Below are 22,425 nucleotides of genomic sequence, written 5' to 3'. Positions count from 1 at the left end.
AGATTCGGGGAACCAATTTTAGGATAAATTGTTCGATATAGTGGTAGGATTATTTTGTGCAGTATGTCACAATGCCAATCAATACAAATGTAAGGAGTTGGTGGTTGCTTTTAAGCACTTGATTAGCTATGCTCTTGTTGCTACTGTTAGAAAGCACCAAGCAATGGCATAACTGAATTGCTCCAGTGACTTGTTTGTCAACCGAAGGCTAATATCTGGATAATCAGTACTCAGTGACTTGCTTGTCAATTGAAGCCTAATATATTTGAATGATTCAATGATAAGCATGTGCTCTTTTGCTAGTCAAAATATCCTTACATGCAGGGAATTGGCCAATGATTTGTGATGACAAGCTAGAAAAATAATTGCTGTCTAAGGCTGCGTTTAGTTCCCAAAAAGTTTTCCAAAAAGTGCTACAGTAGCCATCGCATCGAATCTTGCGATACATGTATGAAGCATTAAATATAGATGAAAAAAATTAATTGCACAGTTTGGTTGAAAAATCGCGAGACGAACGTTTTGAGCCTAATTAGTCCACGATTGAATACTGATTGCCAAATAAAAACGAAAGTACTACAGTAAGCGAATTACCGAATTTCGCAAACTAAACACACAGCAACCGGTGAAGCCGCGACTCCTCAATGCGTTCAGTTCCTCTGGCTCTAAGGGGTGTGCTTCTGAATTAGTACAGGCAGGATTCAGAAGTCATTGCAGACTGAATCGTGAGAAGCCTAGCCGCCCACGCGAAGGCAAGCCGAGTGGCCGGTGGCGGGTGCCTTTATAAGTAAGGAAGGGAGCGTGTGGCGACGGGCGAGGCAGACGGCACTACGCACTCTGCAATCTGCAAACCTCCCCGTCCGTTCGGCCCGGTCAAACAAGTCAGGTAGCAGCGTCGTCATCCGGTCAGAGCTCAAGAAGCCCACCGCGATCGACGTGACGCTGCGACACGGCATGGGCGGGGGCACGGCGGCAGAGCCCCCGGCGTGGATGGCCGCCGCCGCGCGCAGGTGGCTGGAGAACGCCGGCGCCACGGCGGAGGACGCCCCGGAGCGGGCCTTCAACGCGCTGCCGCTCTCCGGCGTGCGCGTGTCCCTCGCCCAGCGCGGCCGCGCGCTCTGCTCGCTCCGCGTGCCGCCCCAACTCACAGTGCGCGCCTCTCCCAGTCTCCCTCCTTCCTTGTAGCCCAGGCCCAGCCCAGCTCTCGCGTGACAAGTTCTTGACTTGGCTCTGATCAGGACGCGGAGGGGAACTGGCACACGGGCGCCATCGCGGCGGCGGCGGACGACGTGTGCGCCGCGGCCATCATGTCCGCCGAGGGCATCATCAAGGTCTCCGTCCACTACGACATCTCCTACTTCACACCGGCCAAGCTCCATGTGCGTACACACCACTGCCTACCTCCTACCTGCTACTGTCTTCTCCCCAGTTTCTTTCAGTTTCGCCTTCATTCCCTCCTCATCGGGACGCCAAAAGAAATAATCTTTTCTGTTCTTTTCGCTTCCCCACTACGTTAGTATAGTGTCTGTGTCCAAGTGTCTTTAACACTCGAGTCAATGAGAAAAGAAACAAGAGGTTTGCTACGTGTGGTGTAGCCACTCCACACACTCCTTCACACATCATTGGTTAACATTTGGCTACCAGGCGTGTCGCCTTCTTCAATCAAGCGGGCGATGAATAGCACGTCACTGCCCAGCAATAAGTAGAGTACATCATGGATGCCAGTCCAGCCTATGCTGTAATGTGATTGCAGCAAGCTCCAAGGATAAGCCACTCCCATTTCGTACTAGTTTCATGCATTCTTTTTTAGCAACCAGATTGGTTTTGATTTCTGAAGTATGATCTAGGTAACTGTATGGTTGGCTAGAAATTTTCTGTCAGGTACTTCTAAAACCATAGCAGATTATTGGGGGTTTATGCAGATCCAAGTCTTTTGTTTTCCTGTTCTGATGAAATTACTCCTCCGAAATGTTCTGATGGAAGATTAAACTTGTTGTCATTGTTAAGAGGGATATCTTTCTTTTTCATGACGCACCTTTCACAGAAACTCGGTCTATATATATGTGGACTACATTACCCATATTACATTGTCCAATTTGGTGGAGCCTGGTCTTTCAAGTAAAGCCACTTTAATTTCTTGGGCACCCAGCACTTGGTTAGCACTAGCTGCACATTTTTTTCGTGCTAATAAAATGGGTAGAGAACCGGAATATGCTTCATTCTTTGGGCACCTTCTCTTGTCTTCAGCATTTGTTCTTTGAACAGTTGGGCAGGAGGTCTGTGTTGACGGTTCTTCGCTAATATTCCCTAGTAATTATTTATTTATAACCATTCTGTGGATGCAACTTTTGGCTATTGTTCAGCACAAGAAAGCGAACCTGTAAGGTAGCAGGAATAGGATTGGCCATTCTATTCTATCACGTGTAGACATGCTTCTTTTTGAAGTTTGTTTCCCAGAAGCAACCCTGTTACTACTACCTAGGTATAGGATAACAGGGCAGTGGTTAGGTTTCCCTCCAAGGAAATTTCCAAACAACCGAAGTTTGTTAGGGAATCCAAAGCCTTTCAGAAATCCACAGTCGTTTTCTGTTACATGACTCAGCAAAGCAGTTGCCTGTACCTTTACAAATTATGTTCGATAGGGCGCTCTCACCGTTTTCAGATTCTTGACAGGTTTGAGTAGTGCTACTTCTTTTTCTCTGATGAACATACAGGTAGTATTCAGTTCAGACTCTCTGCATGTATTCAGAAAACAGCACTGCACACTTGTGCAGAGATGCTTTCAGCATGTATTTATGTTTTTTTTCATGGGAACGACGGGGGACGAAAAGAGTCCTCACTCCTCACCTGATATATTACCATGGATTCCGGGCTGACCGGTGATGGTAACAGATAACAGGGGTGATGGTAAAAGATAACAGGGGGGCGCCGTGGTATCGCCATGGTGCCAATTACAGAAGCCATCAAGGCTTTTTGTTTCAAAGGAACTGAACTGAACTGAAATGTTGTCCGTCCAGGAGGAAGTGGAGATGGACGGGCGGGTGGTGGAGCAGAAAGGGCGGATGACGGCCGTGACGGTGGAGATCCGGAAGAAGGAATCCGGCGAGCTGGTGGCCATCGGGAGGCAGTGGATGACGGCCTCCAGGCCCAAAGGCTCTCAGAGCAAGATCTGAAGCTTCCTTTAAATTTAATCAGTTCCTTGAGAATTAATCAGCAAGATCTGAAGCTTCGTTGAAAAATCAGTTCCAGATGTTACTGGTGTTGATGTCCCCTTTAATTTAATCATGCGTTGGCAAGCAAGATGAAAAATTTCATCTCTGTCCTGCGTTAATCCCAGCTCTGTTCTGCGTCGCTTTCAGTTGCACTGCTAGCAGCGTTTTTTAATGGATTTTGTTCGATATGCCATGGCGTTTTATACAGCTGACTGAAAACGACGCGTGCACTGTTCTGTTTTTTTTTCCTAACAAGAAATCCATGGCCACTCCAATTCCAAAGCAACTTCACCTAATGTTCACATGGCCATTAGAAAATCTTGCGAGATGGAAGAAGGTCGTCTTAGCGAACAGCGATCCCAGCCTCCAAACGCGCGGCCTGCCGCAGCCGGCGGCGTGGACATGGGCGACGCCGGCGACGGCGAGACGCGGGCGCTGCGGCAGGTGGCCGTGGCCAGGAAGTGGCTAGAGGACCCGCGCGTGGGGTACGACGGCGGCGTCGGCCCCCGCGCGGCTGGCGGCAGCCAGGCGCTCAGCTGCGTGGTGCTGGCCGGCGCGCGCGTCTCCCTCGCCGAGCCCGGCCGCGTCATCTGCTCGCTCCGCGTGCGCGCCCCCGTCGCCGTGCGTGCCGGCCGTCCAAATCCTGAACTCCACCATGGTTGATGGTTAGACTTTGTCCCGGAGCACCTGAGCCTGGCTTGCCATGGGTGCAGGACGCGGGGGGGAGGTGGCACGCCGGAGCGATCGCGGCGGCGGTGGACTGCGTGTGCTCAGCGGTGGTCCACACGGTGGTGGGCGCGCCCACGGCCACCGTCCACTACAGCTTGTCCTACTTCTCGCCGGCCGATCGCGACGTACGTCCAGATTAACCTTCCATTTTTGTGTGTGTATACCCGCAACTCTGGTCTCCTCTGGAGCTGGAGCGCTCACCTCTAGCTCCGGCCGGCCTCCATCGCAGACGGAGGTGGAGGTGGAGGGACGAGTGGTGAGCCGGAAGGGGAAGCTGACGGCTGCAGCGGTGGAGGTGCGCAAAAAGGACTCCGGCGAGCTGGTTGCCGTAGGGAGGCAGTGGGTGACCCCTGCCTGGCCAACCAAGGCCAACAAAACCAGCAAGCTCTGAAGAAGAAGGAAAATGATTGTGTAATAATTCGCTGGCACACTCCTTATCTTGGAAATTCGATCTTTCAGAAGAAGAGGAAGAAATTGTTTTGGTAGCTATTCCTGGTTTGCATGAGGTCGGACTCGGTCGTTGGCACCGGGATCACAATCAGAGTGTCTGTGCTGGATGCGTGCGTGTTCACGCGGGAACGAGTGGCCGCGGCATTGTCTGGACTCTGAATCTCGCACTGCATTGGGGATGGCACGGCGCAGCTTGCGGAGGAACATGGCGCGCGGCGCACCGTGGACTGTTGGCCACCGCTTGCCGTTTGCCTATTTATGTTGCAAAAAGATAGGGTCATGGAAAGGCAGTAGGTTGGCCATGCCAAAAAAAACTCTATCGTCATCTTTGGTTGGCGTGCGTGTACAAGTGATCGTGCTCGGCTCCGGCGAGCACCGCAGCTATGGCGGTGGCTGAACCAGTTTGGTACCCGGAGGAAGACAAGCTCTTCGTCCGACTTGGAAGAACAAGGAGGAGGGGGACCACACACACGATGGATCCTTGACATGGCGCCACCACTTACATGACCAACGCATGTTCGGAGAAGGGCTGAACCTGTGGCTGTCATGTGGTTGGTCGTGCCGGTGTCAAGCATTTATTAACCCATCGTATGTCTGGTTGTCTTCCTTCGTGTCTCTGAGGCTCTGAGCTAAGAACATTAGGTAAGATTATCTCTCTCAACTTATACAATGACATGTGTGTCCTTGTCAAAAAAAATTATGCTAGCTCGCGCATGAGGATTGGATAAACCTATTTTGTGTGGTTGTCTTCTTCTTTGTCCCTGAGCTAGCGCACATGGTAAGAGTATCTCAACTCGTGCAATGTTATGCAAGCTAGCGCATAAGAATTGGAGCGAGTGCAAGCATGGCCTATATATGCGCCGCATTGGGTAATCATGATTGATCATTGACATATATCAACATTTTTAAGGGGGAGATTGGGTGCGTCAAAAAGTCCCCACCTGATCCAAGACTTTGTTTCCACTCTTGATCTTTAGCCTCTTTACCATTTTTAGCAGGCAAGTATATTGGTATTGTCTAATATACAGTCTCGTACAGTGTCACGCCATGTAATCGTTCGGGGTTAAAGCATATCCATAATCGACGGAATGAACGGTGTCCGAGACTATGAGTCGAAAACTCAAAACTTAGGAGTTCGAGGATGGCCCAACACCGGTTTAATTTGGATATGTGCACTAACCTAAAGACCTTCTTAAATATCTTGGAGGCAAGACCAGAAGGTGGCAGCTTGTTTTTCCTTCTCATCAACTAAAAAAGGAAACCAACAATTAGGATAGAATCATAGTAAAGAAAACCAAAGTACAAGACAAAACAATGGACAAACTAATCTTATGAGCGCAGCGTCGATGTCCTTCGGATCCAGCGACTTCTGTAGGTGGTCAGCATCTTCGACTCCGATGTTCCTTTAAAATAGGATAGACACAGTTTGCTGTAGTTAGTGGTGTGAATTAGACGCTGCAAACTGTAATAGAAAAGGTTAAGACAAAGAAAATGGTCACCGTGCGACAACACTGGCTTGCGCTTGCGCTGTCCCTGGCATGGCGGCTGGCTCTGGCAGTGAGAAATGGTTGGGGAGTAGGGCGAAGGAAGAAGGAGCAGTTACGGCTTAGGGGTGGGACGACGTGCCGTGTGGCCGCCAGGCGGCTAGGGTGGGTGGACACAACAAATAGCTGCGGGTGTGGCCTACTTTGCTGGTGCGGAGGCGCGGTCGTCGTGCCTTACATCCTCCATGAGTGGTGAGTTCGTGCGGTGTGCACGCAGCTGCCAGGAGCAGGGGGATCAAGGGACGAGGTGGAAAATGGATGAATGGAATGAGGGATTGGCTTAAATACCTAGGGTTTGCCTTATTTGGGCTGGGCTGATTTGATATTGGGCCATAACATATATTTATATTTGGACCTCCACGTATTTTTTACCCATGGTTTAACGGGTATGGGGACTATAGAACGTTCCAGTACCCGCGTACCCATTGGGTGAAGGTTTCCCCAATTACATTCATGAGTGATGTATTTAGTCCAGATTCGGATCCTAATGGAGTAAATACTCGTCAGGTCTCAGGTCGCAATCCCATTGCCATTTTTAGTCGGCATGCCATTTTTAGTCCGAGCCATGCGGCATGATCAGAAACTCAGGACCTAGGAGTTGGAGGATGGCATGGCTCATGGAGGATCGTGGCATGTGTTGTGGTGGACAAAAAATTTGAGTGGAGACTATCCTCATTAGGGAGTCCTGGACACCTGCCGCGAATTCATGATATGTATTCATGTGCGAGTCTCCAATATCTAATAATTATTTTTCTATCCTCATTAGGGAGTCCTGGACACCTGCCGCGAATTCATGATATGTATTCATGTGCGAGTCTCCAATATCTAATAATTATTTTTCTCTAATTACTACTGAATTCTTCGAGCAACCCATACCTTGAATCTTTGCACATGGACACGTGTCATTAAGGATGGCAATAGGGTGGATTCGGATCGGGTGGAGTCATGGGCACCCAAAACCGAAACCCGAACCCGCCCCTAACACCGATTAGGGTGAAAATCCAACCCGAAATCGAAACCCACGGATCCCCAAAACCCGACGGACTAACCGAGACCCGAGATTGAGATGCAGCAGGAGCTTGAGACTTGAAGCACCAGGAGCCGACATTGCTCACTTCCAGATGCAAAAAAGCAAACACATTCAGATTGAGATGCAGCAGCAGCAGCTTGAGATCTAGGAAGGCCAGAAGGGATGCGTGCGCTGGCTGGATGCTCGCCTCCCTAGGCTGCATGCGCCGCCCGCCCGTGTGGACACAGGGCCGAGGCCGAGGAGGCCTCCCGCCTCGAGCGTGGAGCGCCCGAGACGTCATCGTGGCGTCGCCCGTCAAGTGGGTGGGAGCGGGGTGCCTCCGTCTCCGTGCGAGTGAGCGTCGCATGCGGGTTTGGGTGCAGGGGGCAGCGGGCAGTGGGCGTGCGGCACCTGGGTGAGGAGGGAGTGAGCTGAGGGGTGAGGGACTAAGGATTTTAGCTTATATATCTAGGGTTGTTAGTTGGGCTGTTAGTGGGCTGAATCTTTCGGGGCCGAAATGGAGATCCGTGTATGGAAATAAAGATCCGCACTAAACCCGCAGCATTTCGGGTATCCGAACCCGCAAAAACCACAGGCAAAAATCAAGCCCGAAAACCAAAACCTGCGGACCCAAAACTCGTGGATATCCACCACGAACCTTATCTGCTGCCATCCTTACGTGTCATGAATTCAAAGTAGATGTCCACAATTTCCCGTAAGGACATTTCTCACTGAATAGGTCCCCTATCCCTCCCTCTCATCGTGATAATGAGTGTTTGGATTTTTGGGTAATTATGGCGTATTTTTTACTCCTAAATTCGTAATCACTAAAAACAGGTCTGAAATGGATGATAGAACTATTGTAATATGATGGTTTGATTTATGATAATCCATCTCATACTTTTAATCTATTTAGATGGCAATTAAATTATTTTATCTGATTATGGTAATCATAGAGTCATGAAAAGGTCGATATTTACACTTAGCAGATCGTGCAAAATCGTGCCAGGTGACAAAAGAACAAAGAAAGATCAGCATATGCAACTCGTATTTTCCATATTTTATTCACCATCATCTGACTCTGATGAGCTCCTTCACGCTATAGTTGGCCATTTGGCACTAACATGATGGGCTGGCCCAGGCACGACATGGAAAAGCACGGCCCAGGCACGACTTGGCCCAGCTAGCATCGTGCCCATGCCTGGCATGGCCCCACCATAGTGTCGTGCCTGGGCCACTAAGTCGGCCCACAGTGCCGGCCCAGGCACGGCACGCCTAAATAGGTCGGCACGACTGCGGCACGGCTCCTCTCCCGCTCCATCTGACCATCGGATTTGTCCATTGGAGGGAGAGGTATATATATACCACCTCGCCCCTGGACCCTAACCCTAATTCATTATCATCCCCGCTCTCTCTCTCCTATCTCGCTCTCTTGTCTCTCCGCTGCGACGACGATGCTCCACTCCTCTCTTCTTCTCCCCTTTGATGGCCTCTTGAGCCACCGGTGGCCGGCATGGCTATGGCATGGCTCCTCCCCTTAGAGCCATCAGATCCTCCTCCCCCGCTCCATCCGACCGTCGGATTTGCCTATTGGAGGGAGAGGTATATATATACCGCCTTGCCCTTGGAACCTAACCCTAATTCATTTTCATCCCCGCTCTCTCTCTCTCTCCTGTCTTGCTCTCTCGTCTCTCTGCTGCGACGACGACTCTCCACTCCTCTCTTCTTCTCCCCCTTCGGTGGCCTCTTGAGGCACTGATGGCCAGCACTGGCACATGGCACGGCATAGTACCCCCCTCTTCTTGATCTCGCGTCGTCGATGTAGACTCGTCCTCTCCTTGTCATCTTCCTCTTCGTATCTGTCGACCTCACCGGATGCCGACTACTCTGGTGCTCCGGATTCAAATCCGTTGAGAAACCAGGGGGTTTGATCTGTGTTTCGTCGACATCATCAGTGATTCTGGTGCTTTGGCTGTGAAGGTCACCCTAATCCTAACACTAACACTAACCCTAACTTGCTAATCCTTGCCCCTAACCCTAGATCTGTACTGACACTTCTTTTCTGTAGCTGTTGAGGAACTAGGGCGCCGACGAGTGACGATGCCTGGCTCTGACGATGAAACGGTTGAGGTCGGTGCCAACAAAGAGAGGTGGTTGTGCAGGTTGGCCGGAGATGACGATGAGGACGACCTGCACGAGGACATTGAGGAGTTGTTCGGCTGTAGCGCTCATGCTCCCATTGATGTCGGTGATGGTCAAGAAGGCAGGGCAGCAAACGACAAGGAAGGTGAAGAGGACAAGAACAGCGCCAAGCGCTCTTGTCCCTCTACCTCGGTAGTGTGGCTGGATTTTAAGAAGATTTTCAAAAAAGTCAATGGTAAGAAGGTCAGGTATGCCGCTAAGTGCATCCATTGCTCTAAGAAATATTATGCTCTCTCTAGTGGTGGCACTGGTCACCTCATTCAGCATAGGGATAAATGCCCCAGGAGGCATGAAAAATCGCATGTCTTAGTCTCAGATCCCTTTTAATCCTGATGGTAGTATGCGTAATTGGGAGTACTGTCCTATGGTTGCACGTATTGAACTTGTTTGATTGCTTGCTAGGCTAGATGTTCCTATCAGTATGGGTGAAATTGATGCATTTGAAGAGTACATTAGAACTGCTCATAATCCTAAATATGTTCCTGTCTCTAAGCAAACCACCACAAGAGACATGGTTAAATTTTTCACTGATCGCAAGGCTAAGCTTGTTGAGAATCTTAGTTCTGCTGCTGTTGATTGTGTGTGTTTGACCTCTGATATTTGGTCTGGTAATGCCAAAGAGGACTACATTAGTGTTGTTGCTTATTACATAAACTTTGATTGGCAACTAGAGAAGAGGGTGCTTGGTCTTGTGCTTATTGATGTGTCCCACAATGAACAAAACATTGTTGATCGTGTTGTATCTGTGCTTACTAATTATGATTTGACTGAAAAGGTGTTTGCTGTTACTTTAGACAATACATTATCTAATGTTTCTGCCATGCATAAACTTATACATGTGCCATCTAAATATCTTGGTATTGAGGTTGTAGATGATCCTGTTGAATCACAATCAGACAATGTATCATCCCTTACTACAGTTAATTCAATGTTCTTGCATCAGCGTTGTGCATATCATATTATCAATCTGATTGTTAAGGAGGCCCTTGAGGCTCTTAAGCCTTTGATTGAAACATTTAGAACTACAATATTATTTTTAAACTCATCTAACCAGAGACTTGATGCATATAAAAATTATTGCATTGTCACTGGTGTTAGGCCTAGAAAATTTCAGCTAGACATGGAGGTAAGGTGGAATTCTACATATCTGATGCTTAAACATTTGTTTCCTCATAAGGTCCCATTCACTACTTTTATGCATGCTCATTATCCTAGGATTGAAGGTGGTCCATTGCTTTTAACTAATGAACATTGGGCTATGGCAGAAAAAGTGCTTAAATTTCTTGAATTGTTTTATGATTCTACAGTTGCATTGTCTGGTGTGTACTATCCTACATCTCCACTTATGATTCATTGTCTCGTTAAGATTGCTATACACCTAAAGAATTATGCTAATTATAGTCATATCAGACCTGTGGTTCAACCTATGATAAACAAATATAATAAATACTGGAGGGACATACCCTTGCTTTATTCTTTTGCATTCATCCTGGACCATAGAGCTAAAATGAAAGGTTTCAATAGAGTGCTTAGGAGGTTGGGTAACCTTACTGGTATAGATTATACTACTTACCAGCTTGGCACTAGAGCTCGACTTACTGATGTTTACAATAGGTATGAGGAGAAATATGGAGCTATTAGGTTGAGGAGGACTGTCCCTCCTAACCTATCTGGTAAGAAAAGGTCTGCTTGGGATGAAATTTATGATGATATGATGATGTTGGTGGTTTTGCTGGTGGTATGTATCCTCTAGCTGCTACTCTAAGCATGCCTAGAGATACCTCTACAACTGCCCTGTTGCAGGCTGCAACCACTTTAGCTTCTATTGCTTTAGAACTTGTTTCTTACTTGGACTGTGACACTGTGAACTAGTTAAATGATGATTTTAACATCTTGAACTAGTGGCATCAACACAAACTCACATATCCAGTGCTGTCAATCATAGCTAAAGACATTTTAATTGTTCCTATGTCTACCATATCTTTAGAATCTACTTTTTGTATGACTGGCAGGATCATCGAGGAGCAGAGGAGGAGGTTGAAGCCTGAGATGGTGGAGATGCTGACCTACATCAAAGATTGGGAGGCTACTGAAGCAAGGCTATAACACATGGTGGAGGACAAGGAACTTAAAGAAGCATTTGAAGAACTTTTTCTTGATTAGTGTCTTAGTGATCATTTATGTAATGGGACTGTGTCAGCATGAAAATTCGTCCTGTGCTGAGGCACACGAGTAAGATGGGAGGGTCTGCTCGATGGAGCTGGAGATTCACCTGACTTTAATGCAGGGATTAACGATCCTACGCACTCCTCCCAAGACATGCCAGTCAATTTGACCCTGCAATTAACAAGGAGAGAAAGCTAATCAGTAATTTAAGGCGAAACATGCCGGTGTTGCCAGACAGTCCTGAATATGTGGCTTTGAGAGCCGATGTGGAAGGAGATCGACTAAATAGCCGATTTCAGCATACTCATAAGAATAAATCAGTTAAAGCTCATGGAGTTATGGAAGAAAAATCGGTTATCATTCAGGATGAATATCGTTATTTAGAGAAATATTAGTCAATGGCAGTAGGATGTCAACACTAATCAATTTATGCCAAGACAATGATTGCAAGTAACCGAATCCCTTTTTTATATGAAAGTTCAGCCCATCATCATTTAACCATTTAATAGAAATAAATCAAATGAATATATTAGATCTCATCTATCGCTATGACCAATGGGGAATGAGGCAGAATCATGCGGGCCGTAGAAACAGTAATAAATTCAACGACCCTAACTTATTACTAATATCAGTGGGGCATGAGGCAGAATCATGCATGCCATAATACAATAATAAGATCTTGGGACTAACATAGCTTTCAACCTATCCTTACTTCAACGATGTTGTGACATGAATTGCATATGTGAAAACACTCGATATCGGCTAAAACAATCAATTCAGGCATAACGCACAATTAAGGTCATGCCCTATCAGGAACAGATCTACCAAATAACGATCTCCACTTCACGGTGCTAATAGTGGGGTGTGAGGCAAAATCACATAGGCCGTGATAACAGGTCATGGAACGGTTTTCGTTAGCCGATATATCTATTCAAGACCAGACATGCCTTAACCGCACACTATGCACGCTCAAGATTGACATAAAACAGCCGATAAAACATAACTCATCATTTAGGGTGTGGATTAGATCAGTTTAGATTAATAAACGATGGGTTAAACAGGATATAAGATAGATCTAGATCAATCCCAATCAGGCGAAGTGATATTGTTGTAATTAAATAAATAATGAAAGCAATAAGCAATATCAGTAACTTAATGAATCTATCCGAATGTCGTCACCCTTAGATAGAGCCGATAACTTGATCTTAATCTTGTTCGAGCAGTGGAGGTCGACCGAATCGATGCAACCGTACTTGAACTAGACAAGTGTCGATAACTAGCTTATACCAGAGTCGCAGTGGAGGTCGACCAGATCGATGTAGCCGTACGAATAGAAGTATAAGCCATGATGGTATTTATAGATAAGCCGGAGGTCGGTCGGATAGATGTAGCCGTGCTTACTGAAGAACTCACTGAGATCTACTCTACTCCTACTCCTCAGGGGTGGCCGGACCTGAAAAAATAAGTAACTTATATTTGATTGATTGTGTGTCCTTTACAATTGCCGGGGTCCAATATTTATACCTAGAGCCTAAATATGAATCATATTCAAGTATGACTCATTACAATCTTTGGTATAAAAGAGAACATTCCTAATATTAAGATAACCTAGACCCTAATCTTTCCCTTTTTGTAGAGTCCGATATGCATCTCCTGACGCCAACCATAGCCCATTATCGTTACTTGCTGACATCATTCAAAGAGAGCTGATTCCAATGTCTCCTCTGAATCAGCTGATATCAATCTTCATGCTATCAATTCCTTGTTTGGCATGATCTTGGAAGCCTTTGAATTCCCGCGTTCTTCTCCTAAATTTTGGTGTAAACACATGCCCCCTAATTTTGGGACAAAAGTGATTTTATTCTAAAATTCCTATTTATCTGTTTAGCACACCGCAACTGTTCTATTTCGAGATATACGCATGGCTCCTGACTTCTCGTATCGAGTTTTATATAATATCCCAACAATATCTCTTCTAACTTACTTGACCTGTTTTCTTTTCCCCTCTTCCTTGAGCAAATCTTAACATCCAACGTCGTCATTGCCAAGGCCTCAAACCCTAGGAAATCCTCTGTTCTATCAAGCCGTTGGTCAAGTGCTCTTCGTCAGACTCAAATCTACTTTGGCTTCAATGGCAACCAACGATCACGTCCCTGAGGTATGCTTTCAATTTCCCGTTCTCAAATTGTCGGTCGCTACACTGTATTTCCTTTGTCCTCAAATTTATTTTATCCGATTTCTAGGAAATGAGGAACAAAATCTTGATTCCATCAGCTGTTGCTTCTAATGTTTATTTTCTTAGGCCTATAGGTGATCTTGATCCATCTGATTTCATCCATCAAGAAACCAATCAAATCCCCTTCAAACAGTCTGCAGTGGATTTGTCCTCTTGGAATACAAAAACTCCCTTCATAAATTGGCCTAAAATGCCTAAGGGATGGAGAAATTAGTTTTGTAGGGTGTCTAAGAAGGGTAGAGATTGAGAGCTTTATGATTTGAATCAATACTTGACACTCTCATTGTCCGTGATGGAGAGGAATGATTCACTTTTGATTTTCACATCTTATTTCTGGTCCAATGCCCTTAATGCCTTTGTATTTGGTCATGGTCCAATGACCATCACTTTGGCCAATGTTTACATGTTGACCAGCCTTAGAATTACTAGGTCAATATAGCCTTATGAGTACTTGAGTGCCGGATCCAAGAAATTAGCCAAGATATCAGACTGCATAGGATGGGCCAGTTACATTCTGAACCACATTGGAGACGAATCAAATGTTAGTGAAAGGGGGTATGTAGCCTTTCTAAACATGTGGCTTGAGAGATTCATCTTCTGTGGGTCATCTTGTGGCCCAACTTACAATCATAAACTCATGGTCGAGCATCTAGCAGTAGGTAAGTACATCCCTCTCGGAAAGTATCTATTAGGAGCCGCTTATCATCTAATGTACCAGGTAGCTGCCCAATTACTGAAGAATGAACCATTGCATACTATTAGTGGCCCCTGGTGGTTGATACAATAGTGGCTTAGCCTGTACATGCACAAGATTGTAAGGCTTTATCTCAGAAACCTGAGTTTTCCTTCCTCCAACTTTGATGAGGAATATAGAGGCGAAGAAGGAAGAACCTGTCAGTGTACAAGCTATGGTGAGGCTGCATCAGCCATAACATCGATATTAACATTGGTCATCTCTTCAAAAGTTTTATAGAGGGTTTGACGTAGACATCCTGACTTGGCTGCCATATGATAAGGATGAAAACAATGAGCTGATCTTCCCATTAAAATTTTGATTTGAATCAGGCTGTTCGGATGAGACGGCGACTGCAATCTTCAATTCCTTTATCAAGCCCTGCGTCCTTCCAGCCGAATTTCATCATGGTCATGGCAAAATGGCTATAGGTTCCTTCCTCCCAGGCAACCTTCCAATCTATGAATTTTACAACCCATCTTTTGTAGCTCGTCAGTTTGGTTTTGGTCAATTGCCTCTTTAACTTTTCTTCAAGGATATACTGAGGCCAGGAGAGGATATTAGTGAAGTACTGGAAGTCTCTAGAGTTTTCCAACTAGGATCAGATGTTCCTTCCCTTTGCTTGCATGACTGGATCAGAGTCAGCTTCTCTTCCACTCTCTTTGACTCCTAGCGGCAAGAATGGCACTCTCATCTTTTCTGTGGGTTGGTTCACTATTTGTGTATAGGTCTGGACGGAGAATTTGCTTCTGATAGAGAGGTAACTTGCCATTTCTTTTCAAGAAAACTGCTCGACAAATTCTTCTACCAACTGTTCTAATCGACCTTTTCAGGATGCTAAATTTGATCCTCTGAGCTTGGATAGGAAGGGTGTCCTATAGATTACTAGCCACCATGCCTAGTTTCAAGAATGGGATTGGTTGCGCGTTCACTGAAGAAATTGATGAAAACTCATGCTGCCTCCACTATTGTAACATATCAATCTTCAAAGCGCAAGGTGGCTCAAGGGACAACCTAGAAAACCACTACTGGGAAGAGGCTCCACAGAATGTGACCGTCAGCTACTCAGGTAAACAATTCATTTCCTTCCCAAAATGACACTCAATTGCCGACCCCCCTTCCTTCATAGTTATCAACTATTGCATCCTAATCGGTTCTGGGTGCGGAGCTGTTGTCCCAGGCGTTTGGTTTGGCATCAACTAGACCTTCATCAATCGATCCCCAAGAAGAGCTGATTTTGGTTGAACTAACATATGCTTTAAAAATGGTAGAAGACGTGAGTCCTCCCATCTCATCCTTGATGCTGCCGAAGTATTTCCTCAAAAATTCTTTATTCAACTTTTATTCCTCATCTGATTTCTTACCATGTTAGGCACTTCCTGAGGAAACACCAATGCAAGAGCAGGAATCTGACAGTCCCCTCATTGAAAATGATCCTATCGTCGCTGATGTTCAAACTATCGACTCCCTAATCCCGCACACAACTGATGATAGAAAAGTCACGTGCTTAATTTATTTCTTTGCAATAAATACAAACTATTTTTTCTGATGTTTGCAGATGTCAATGTTGAGAGTCCAGAGCTGATTCAACCAGATATTACTGGTGCATCATCAGCTATTCCTTCTCTTCAGCCAGAAGCTACTACAGAAAAGGTATTGTATCTTTTTCATCATTCATTTTGTTATAAACTGATTCAAACCTCCTAACCAAGATTTCTTTCTACACAGGCACTCGATCTCCTAGCCCTGAGCTACTCTTTCAATCTTGAGGAGTATCTTGATGAAGTTGAAATTAGCTCGTCAGCCACCTCCTCTAAGGAAGCTTTGTCAGAAGAGACTAGAAATCAGCTAAGAGACATATTGTCAATGTTTAAGAAGAATACAACCGATTTGGTTCAAGACACTAAGTCAATGCATAGAGTCTTCTTGGCCATTAAGGGTAATCCATCCCCAGCTCTCTCTTGAGTCTTGTCTCCTTTATCTATCTTTGAAGATCAGGTCCTGAAGGTGAAACAGGCTTAGAGGAATCTATCCGATCGTGAAACTTTATTGGCCAAAGGGAACTCCAACAGGCAAGAGGCCACAGAGCTGGCACAGCTGATTGATTATTTGAAGAATTCCTCCCTCAGCATCGACCTAGAGTTATCTCAACTGGAAGTCAGGCATCTCCACATGAATGCCAGCATACTGGGACAACTGATTGAACTTATTGACGTAGTCCATCACTGTCATACTCCCTTGTCACAGTTCCAGGAACTCAGTCAGCTTCTGGTTGAGGACACCGGTAGGAATATAGAACTCTCTGAATGCCACGGTGAACTCCTGCCAGGTCGTCCGATGATTTGGCTGCTGCATGGCATGGAAAGTATCCCACCATGCAATCATGGACCCCAATAGCTGTTGCGCTGCAAAGCGTACTTTTCTACTCGTTAGCCACGTGGAGCAACAGAAACTTCTGCTCTAGAATACGAAGCCAGTGCTCCATATCTATGGGCTCATCTATCGGTGCAAAAGTGGGTGGGTGGGTCTTGAGGAAATCCTAGTAAGAGGAGGGTTCCTCAGGACGGCGGGCACCACCCCCGTTCCCACCATTTCCCCTGTGGCCTCCGTAGGCAAAGCCAGCGATAGCTTGTGCCATTAGCTCCATGGCATGGGCTGACTCGTGGCGAGTAGCCATCAGTTACGCCATCATCTCAGCTGAGTCATTAGCGGTGGTGGTGGCGGTGGTGGAAACAGATGAGGAGCCAGAAGTGGAGCCTCCTAGCTCTCCCCGTTGTCGTGCTCATTTGCCCAACCACTCTCGCCTTGGCCCTCGCCAAGACCGTGAGCCGCCCCAGCACTGGTGCTCCCACGTCCGGATCTTAGATTCATCTATAAGAGATAGGAACCATCTATTTAGAATAACCTTCCCGATTAGGAACAAGGGATTAGAGAAATGACAGCACTTTTATTAAATCTTCTGTCTGTGCCCACCAGTAGAATCCTCCACACAAAGGTACTCCTCAAGTGTAACATGCAACAGGGGTAAATAAACCCTGAGTACATAATGTACTCGCAAGACTTATCCGACTAGTGGGAATAATTTTTTGACTCCAAGGAATATGATAAGCTTTATAGTTTGCTAGTTTCCTTTTTGGCCAAAAGCAATACTATTAGTGAGTCCTTACTTATGATATTATTAATAGCCATCTTAATTTATTATCTATCCATTCTAAGTAAGCACCTGTTCTACTTTCAAGCAAGAGTTGAGCAATCAATTCTATTTCATCACCTTCCATCTTTCAGTTCTTACTATGGTGCTAGACCAAAAAACAAGCCGTACCGGATTGCCTGGTGATTCATGAATCAATGCCCCTAGCTAGGTACCCCAAAAACACATGCCCCACTTGTACCCTAGGCACAAGCAGGACTAACCCATCACCCTTCTGTCCTAGGTGTCTAGGTCCCCGTCCAAACTTGGACTCTGAGCCCCCACTCCTGAGTCTCGGACTTAGTGCGGTGCAAGGACCTCCATCATCCCCGCCTCTAATCAGTCGGTCCAGAAAGAGCCGGATCCACGACAAGAGAGCAACGAGTCTTCCCTATGCCCATACCCAAGTATGTGCTTAGGATAATATATCTGTGACTTGCCTCGAGACTTATGCAACGACCGGTCCTTAATCGACATAGGCAGGGAAAAAGTGTAACCAAGCTATGCCCTGTTGGCCACAGGACACAACCTCTTACATCCACCAGTACCCAACCATATCTCTACTCGGTCACCATTTTTCTTTCCACCATTTTATCATGAGTGATCATATTTATCACCTATTTGTGAGTAACGGTAGGTTACTCACGCTACCAAAATCCTGAGCATAGCAGCTACTCGACCTGTTAGCCCCATTATATTATTATTGTATTACGACCTCATGATTCTACCTCATGCCCCACCGATATTAGTCATAAGTTAGGATCGTTGAATTTACTATTGTTTTTATGGCCTGCATGATTCTGCCTCATGCCCCTCTGGTCACAGCGATAAATGAGATCTAATATGTTCATAGATTTATCTGTATTAAATGGTTAAATGATGATGGGCTGAATTTTCATATAAAAAAGGGATTCAGTTAATTATAGTCATTGGCTTAGCATAAACTGATTAGTGTTGACATCCTATTGCCATTGACTAACATTTGTCTAAATAACGATATTCATCCTGAATAATAACCGATTTTCCTTCCATAACTCTATAAGGTTTAACCGATTTATTCTTATGAGTATGATGGAATCAGCTATTTAGTCGATCTCCTTCCACATCGGCTCTCAGAGCCGCAGATTCAGGACTGTCTAGCAACACCGACATGTTTCGCTCTAAATTACTAATTTGTTTTCTCTCTTTATCAATTGCAGGGTCAAATTGATTAGCACGTCTTGGGAGGAGTACGCAGGATCGATAATCCCTGCGTTGAAGCTAGGCGGATCTCCAGCTCCATCGAGCGGATCCTTCTGGCTTGCTCGTGTGCCCCGGCACGGGATGAAAATTTAATGCCGACAGCTGTCATCGACTGAATATGGATTATAAGCTTCGACCATTGTGGTACTTTTCTAGAATCAGGTATCTCTACCCATATTCTAGAACTGGCTATTGAGCACTGCCACTCGTTGAGCCAATTGATCCAAGTTGTCAAATTCTTGTTCTAGCAGCTTTTCTTTCCATGTTGGCAGCATCCCTTGAACGGCCAAAGCAGCTAGCTAATCATCAGCCAAGTTTAATGAGAAGCACAAATTTTTAGTCTCTTGGAACCTCTGAAGAAACTCAGTGCCCGATTCATTAGTTTTCTGCCTTATAGTTGTCAAATCGATAATCTTCTTTTCTACAGTCCCAGTATAGAAATACGTATAAAATTTCTTCTCCAGATCAGCCCAATTAGCAATGGAGTTGACTGGTAGTGATGAAAACCAAGTGAAGGCTGGCCCTGACAGTGACAGGGAGAAGAAACGAACTCGATAGGCCACTTCAACGGATGCCTCGCCCAATTGTGTAAGATACCGACTGACATGTTCTATTGTGCCTATGCTGTCTTGGCCAGTAAACTTATCAAACAATGGGAGCCTGTAATTCGTAGAAAGAGCGATCAAATCGTAACATTCTGGATATGGGCTTTTATACAAGATGGTCAATCCTTTTGGCTTTAGACCGAACTGATTCTTCATCATCTCAGTCACTCTCAGCAACAACTCATCAGCATTTGAATTTGGATTTCTCTACACCTGCTGACCCATCTGTGGATTGAAACCCCGTGTGTCTTGATACCTTGGATTCGGAATCATATGAAGGGTGTTATAATCTGTGCCATAATGATACCCTTGTGGAATCACTATCTACTAGGTTCTTTGCTGGGTTGCTGCTTGAAGTCTCTGGTTATATACATTAGGATCTATATCTCTATGGATCCTTGAATTTATAGTGCTATTATTTGAGCCAACGATGGTATATGGCCTGATGTGCCAAAATTAATCATCTGGTTTTGACTTTGCCCTACCGGCTGTTGCACACCTTGCACTGACGATCCAAGATTATATTGTATCTGATTTGTAGTAGCGCCTTGGGCTTGCTCAAATGAACCCTAAACTGTCTGGACATCATTATTACCAGCTGGTGCTGCTTCTTGATGGCTGGTACCAGTTTGATTAGTCCATTGAGTCGACGGATGTGGAATGTTGTAATAAGCCGGTCTAACCTGATCAACTGGAAACCCATGAAACACCTCTTTAATGGTGTTATGGAATGTGTTCAAGAATATTTTATTATGGTTTGATATGGCATCATAAACAGATTTGTTTACAGCTTCTATGAAGAAACGCCTATCTTCTGCTTCATCTGCATCTATCCGTCCATGCAACAGAACTCTTGGTAGTGTATATTTCTGAACAATTGTATTGTCACGTGTTTTGGTATAGAACAACAAACACTTGTCCTAAAACTCTTCTATAATTTTGCTGATGATATCTTTATCTCCATCAGGTATGTCTTCATAAGGCACCATAAGGATGTCGTTGTTGTTGTGAGCCGCCATAATGATTGTGGGGTCCCACCAAGCGTGCCAGAATATGTGTCGGCACAAAAATTCATCCCGTACCGAGGCACACGAGTAAGCCGGAAGGGTCTGCTCAATGGAGCTGGAGATTCGCCTGACTTCAACGTAGGGATTAACGATCCTGCGCACTCCTTCCGAGATGTGCCAGTCAATTTGACCCTGCAATTGACAAGAAAAGAAAGCTAATCAGTAATTTAAGACGGAACATGCCGGTGTTGCTAGACAGTCCCGAATGTGAGGCTCTGAGAGCCGATATAGAAGGAGATCGACTAAATAGCTGATTCCAGCGTACTCATAAGAATAAATTAGTTAAAGCTCATAGAGTTATGGAAGAAAAATCAGTTATCATTCAGGATGAATATCGTTATTTAGACAAATATTAGTCAATGGCAGTAGGATGTCAACACTAATCAGTTTATGCCAAGCCAATGACTGCAAGTAACCGAATCCCTTTTTTGTATGAAAGTTCAGCCCATCATCATTTAAACATTTAATAGAGATAAATCAAATAAACATATTAGATCTCATCTATCGCTATGACCAGTGGGGCATCAGGCAGAATTATGCAGGTCATAGAAACAACAATAAATTCAACGACCCTAACTTATTACTAATATTAGTGGGGCATGAGGCAGAATCATGCAGGTTGTAATACAATAATAAGATCATGGGGCTAACATATCTTTCAACCTTTCCTTACTTCAACAGTCTCGTGACGTGAACTATATATATGAAAACACTCGATATTGGCTAAAACAGCCGATTCAGGCATAGCGCACAATTAAGGTCATGCCCTATCAGGAACAGATCTATCAAATAATGATCCCCACTCCATGGTGCTAACAGTGGGGTGTGAGGTAGAATCACACAGGTCATGATAACGGACCATGAAACGGTTTTTGTTAGCCGATAGATCTATTCAAGACCAGACATGCCTTAACCACACACTATGCACGATCAAGATTGACATAAAACAGTCGATAAAACATAACTCATCGTTTAGGGTGCGGATTAGATCAGTTTAGATTAATAAACGATGGGTTAAACAGGATATAAAGCCGATCTAGATCAATCTTAATTGGGCGAAGTGATATTGCTGTAATTGAATAAATAATGAAAGCAATAAGCAATATCGGTAACTTAATAAATCTATTCGAAGAACGTCACCCTTATATAGAGCCGATAACTTGACCTTAATCTAGTTCGAGCAGTGGAGGTCGATTGGATCGATACAGTCGTACTTGAACTAGATAAAAGTCAATAACTAGCTTATACCAGAGTCACAGTAGAGGTCGACCAGATCGATGGAGCCGTACGAATAGAAGTATAAGCCATGACGGTACTTACATACAAGCCGGAGGTCGGTCAGACCAATGCAGCCCTGCTCGCTGATGAACTCGCCGAGATCTACTCTACTCCTACTTCTAAGAGGTGGCTGAAGCCGAAAAAATAAATAACTTGTATTTGATTGATTGTATATCCTTTACAACTGCCAGGGTCCAATATTTATAACCAGATCCTAAACATGAATTCTATTCGAGTATGACTCATTATAATCTTTGGTATAAAAGAGGGCATTCCTAATCTTAAGATAATTTAGACCCTAGTCTTTTCTTTTTTGTAGAGTTCGATATGCATCTTCGAATGCCAACTATAGCCCATTATCATTACTTGCTGACGTCATTCAAAGATAGTCGATTCCAGTGCTGCATTCGAATCAACTGATATCAATCTTCATGCAATCGATTCCTTGTTTGATACGATCTTGGAAGCCTTCGAATTCCTGCGTTCTTCTCTCAAATTTTGGTGTAAACAGGCTGTAATATTCTGGACTTGTGAACTTTGATGTAAGGACAATGAACTTCTATGGAGCTAGGCTGTACTCTTTTTCCCTGTCTAGGGTTTCTCACAAGGGTGAGTTTTATCTAGACATATTTTTAATGAGACAACCATTGCACTAAAGCTCCAGATAAATTGTTATTTTGTTATCTCTTCATGTGTTTGTGTGATCTTGTGAGTTTCTGTGATCTTAACGTCCTGTGACAAGTTTATGTAAACTTGTAAGGTTGA

General features: G+C 45.0%; 2 protein-coding genes across 2 annotated transcripts; both read left to right on the top strand.

The window, feature by feature from the left end:
• Positions 1–721: 721 nt before the first annotated feature.
• LOC136461491 (uncharacterized) lies at positions 722–3,333 on the top strand. The gene is made up of 3 exons (XM_066460755.1): positions 722–1,146; positions 1,236–1,376; positions 3,015–3,333. The coding sequence occupies exons 1-3, from the start codon at positions 952–954 to the stop codon at positions 3,168–3,170; spliced, it is 492 nt and encodes a 163-aa protein (XP_066316852.1). The 5' UTR covers positions 722–951; the 3' UTR covers positions 3,171–3,333.
• Positions 3,334–3,485: 152 nt separating this feature from the next.
• On the top strand, positions 3,486–5,007 carry LOC136461490 (uncharacterized). The gene is made up of 3 exons (XM_066460754.1): positions 3,486–3,830; positions 3,923–4,063; positions 4,168–5,007. The coding sequence occupies exons 1-3, from the start codon at positions 3,513–3,515 to the stop codon at positions 4,327–4,329; spliced, it is 621 nt and encodes a 206-aa protein (XP_066316851.1). The 5' UTR covers positions 3,486–3,512; the 3' UTR covers positions 4,330–5,007.
• The last annotated feature ends 17,418 nt before the right edge of the window (positions 5,008–22,425 follow it).

Source organism: Miscanthus floridulus, chromosome 6, assembly GCF_019320115.1.
Source record: "Miscanthus floridulus cultivar M001 chromosome 6, ASM1932011v1, whole genome shotgun sequence".
Taxonomy (NCBI): domain Eukaryota; kingdom Viridiplantae; phylum Streptophyta; class Magnoliopsida; order Poales; family Poaceae; genus Miscanthus; species Miscanthus floridulus.
The sequence above is the reverse complement of the archived record's forward strand: the minus strand, read 5'-3'. Positions and strand labels throughout refer to the sequence as shown.

Excerpts from the sequence above, each read along its gene's own strand:
- LOC136461491 (XM_066460755.1), top strand. The coding sequence starts at position 952 with ATGGGCGGGGGCACGGCGGCAGAGCCCCCGGCGTGGATGGCCGCCGCC. Across the intron at positions 1,147-1,235 it reads GCGTGCCGCCCCAACTCACA|GACGCGGAGGGGAACTGGCA; the intron begins GTGCGCGCCTCT and ends GGCTCTGATCAG. Across the intron at positions 1,377-3,014 it reads TCACACCGGCCAAGCTCCAT|GAGGAAGTGGAGATGGACGG; the intron begins GTGCGTACACAC and ends TTGTCCGTCCAG.
- LOC136461490 (XM_066460754.1), top strand. The coding sequence starts at position 3,513 with ATGGCCATTAGAAAATCTTGCGAGATGGAAGAAGGTCGTCTTAGCGAA. Across the intron at positions 3,831-3,922 it reads GCGTGCGCGCCCCCGTCGCC|GACGCGGGGGGGAGGTGGCA; the intron begins GTGCGTGCCGGC and ends CCATGGGTGCAG. Across the intron at positions 4,064-4,167 it reads TCTCGCCGGCCGATCGCGAC|ACGGAGGTGGAGGTGGAGGG; the intron begins GTACGTCCAGAT and ends CCTCCATCGCAG.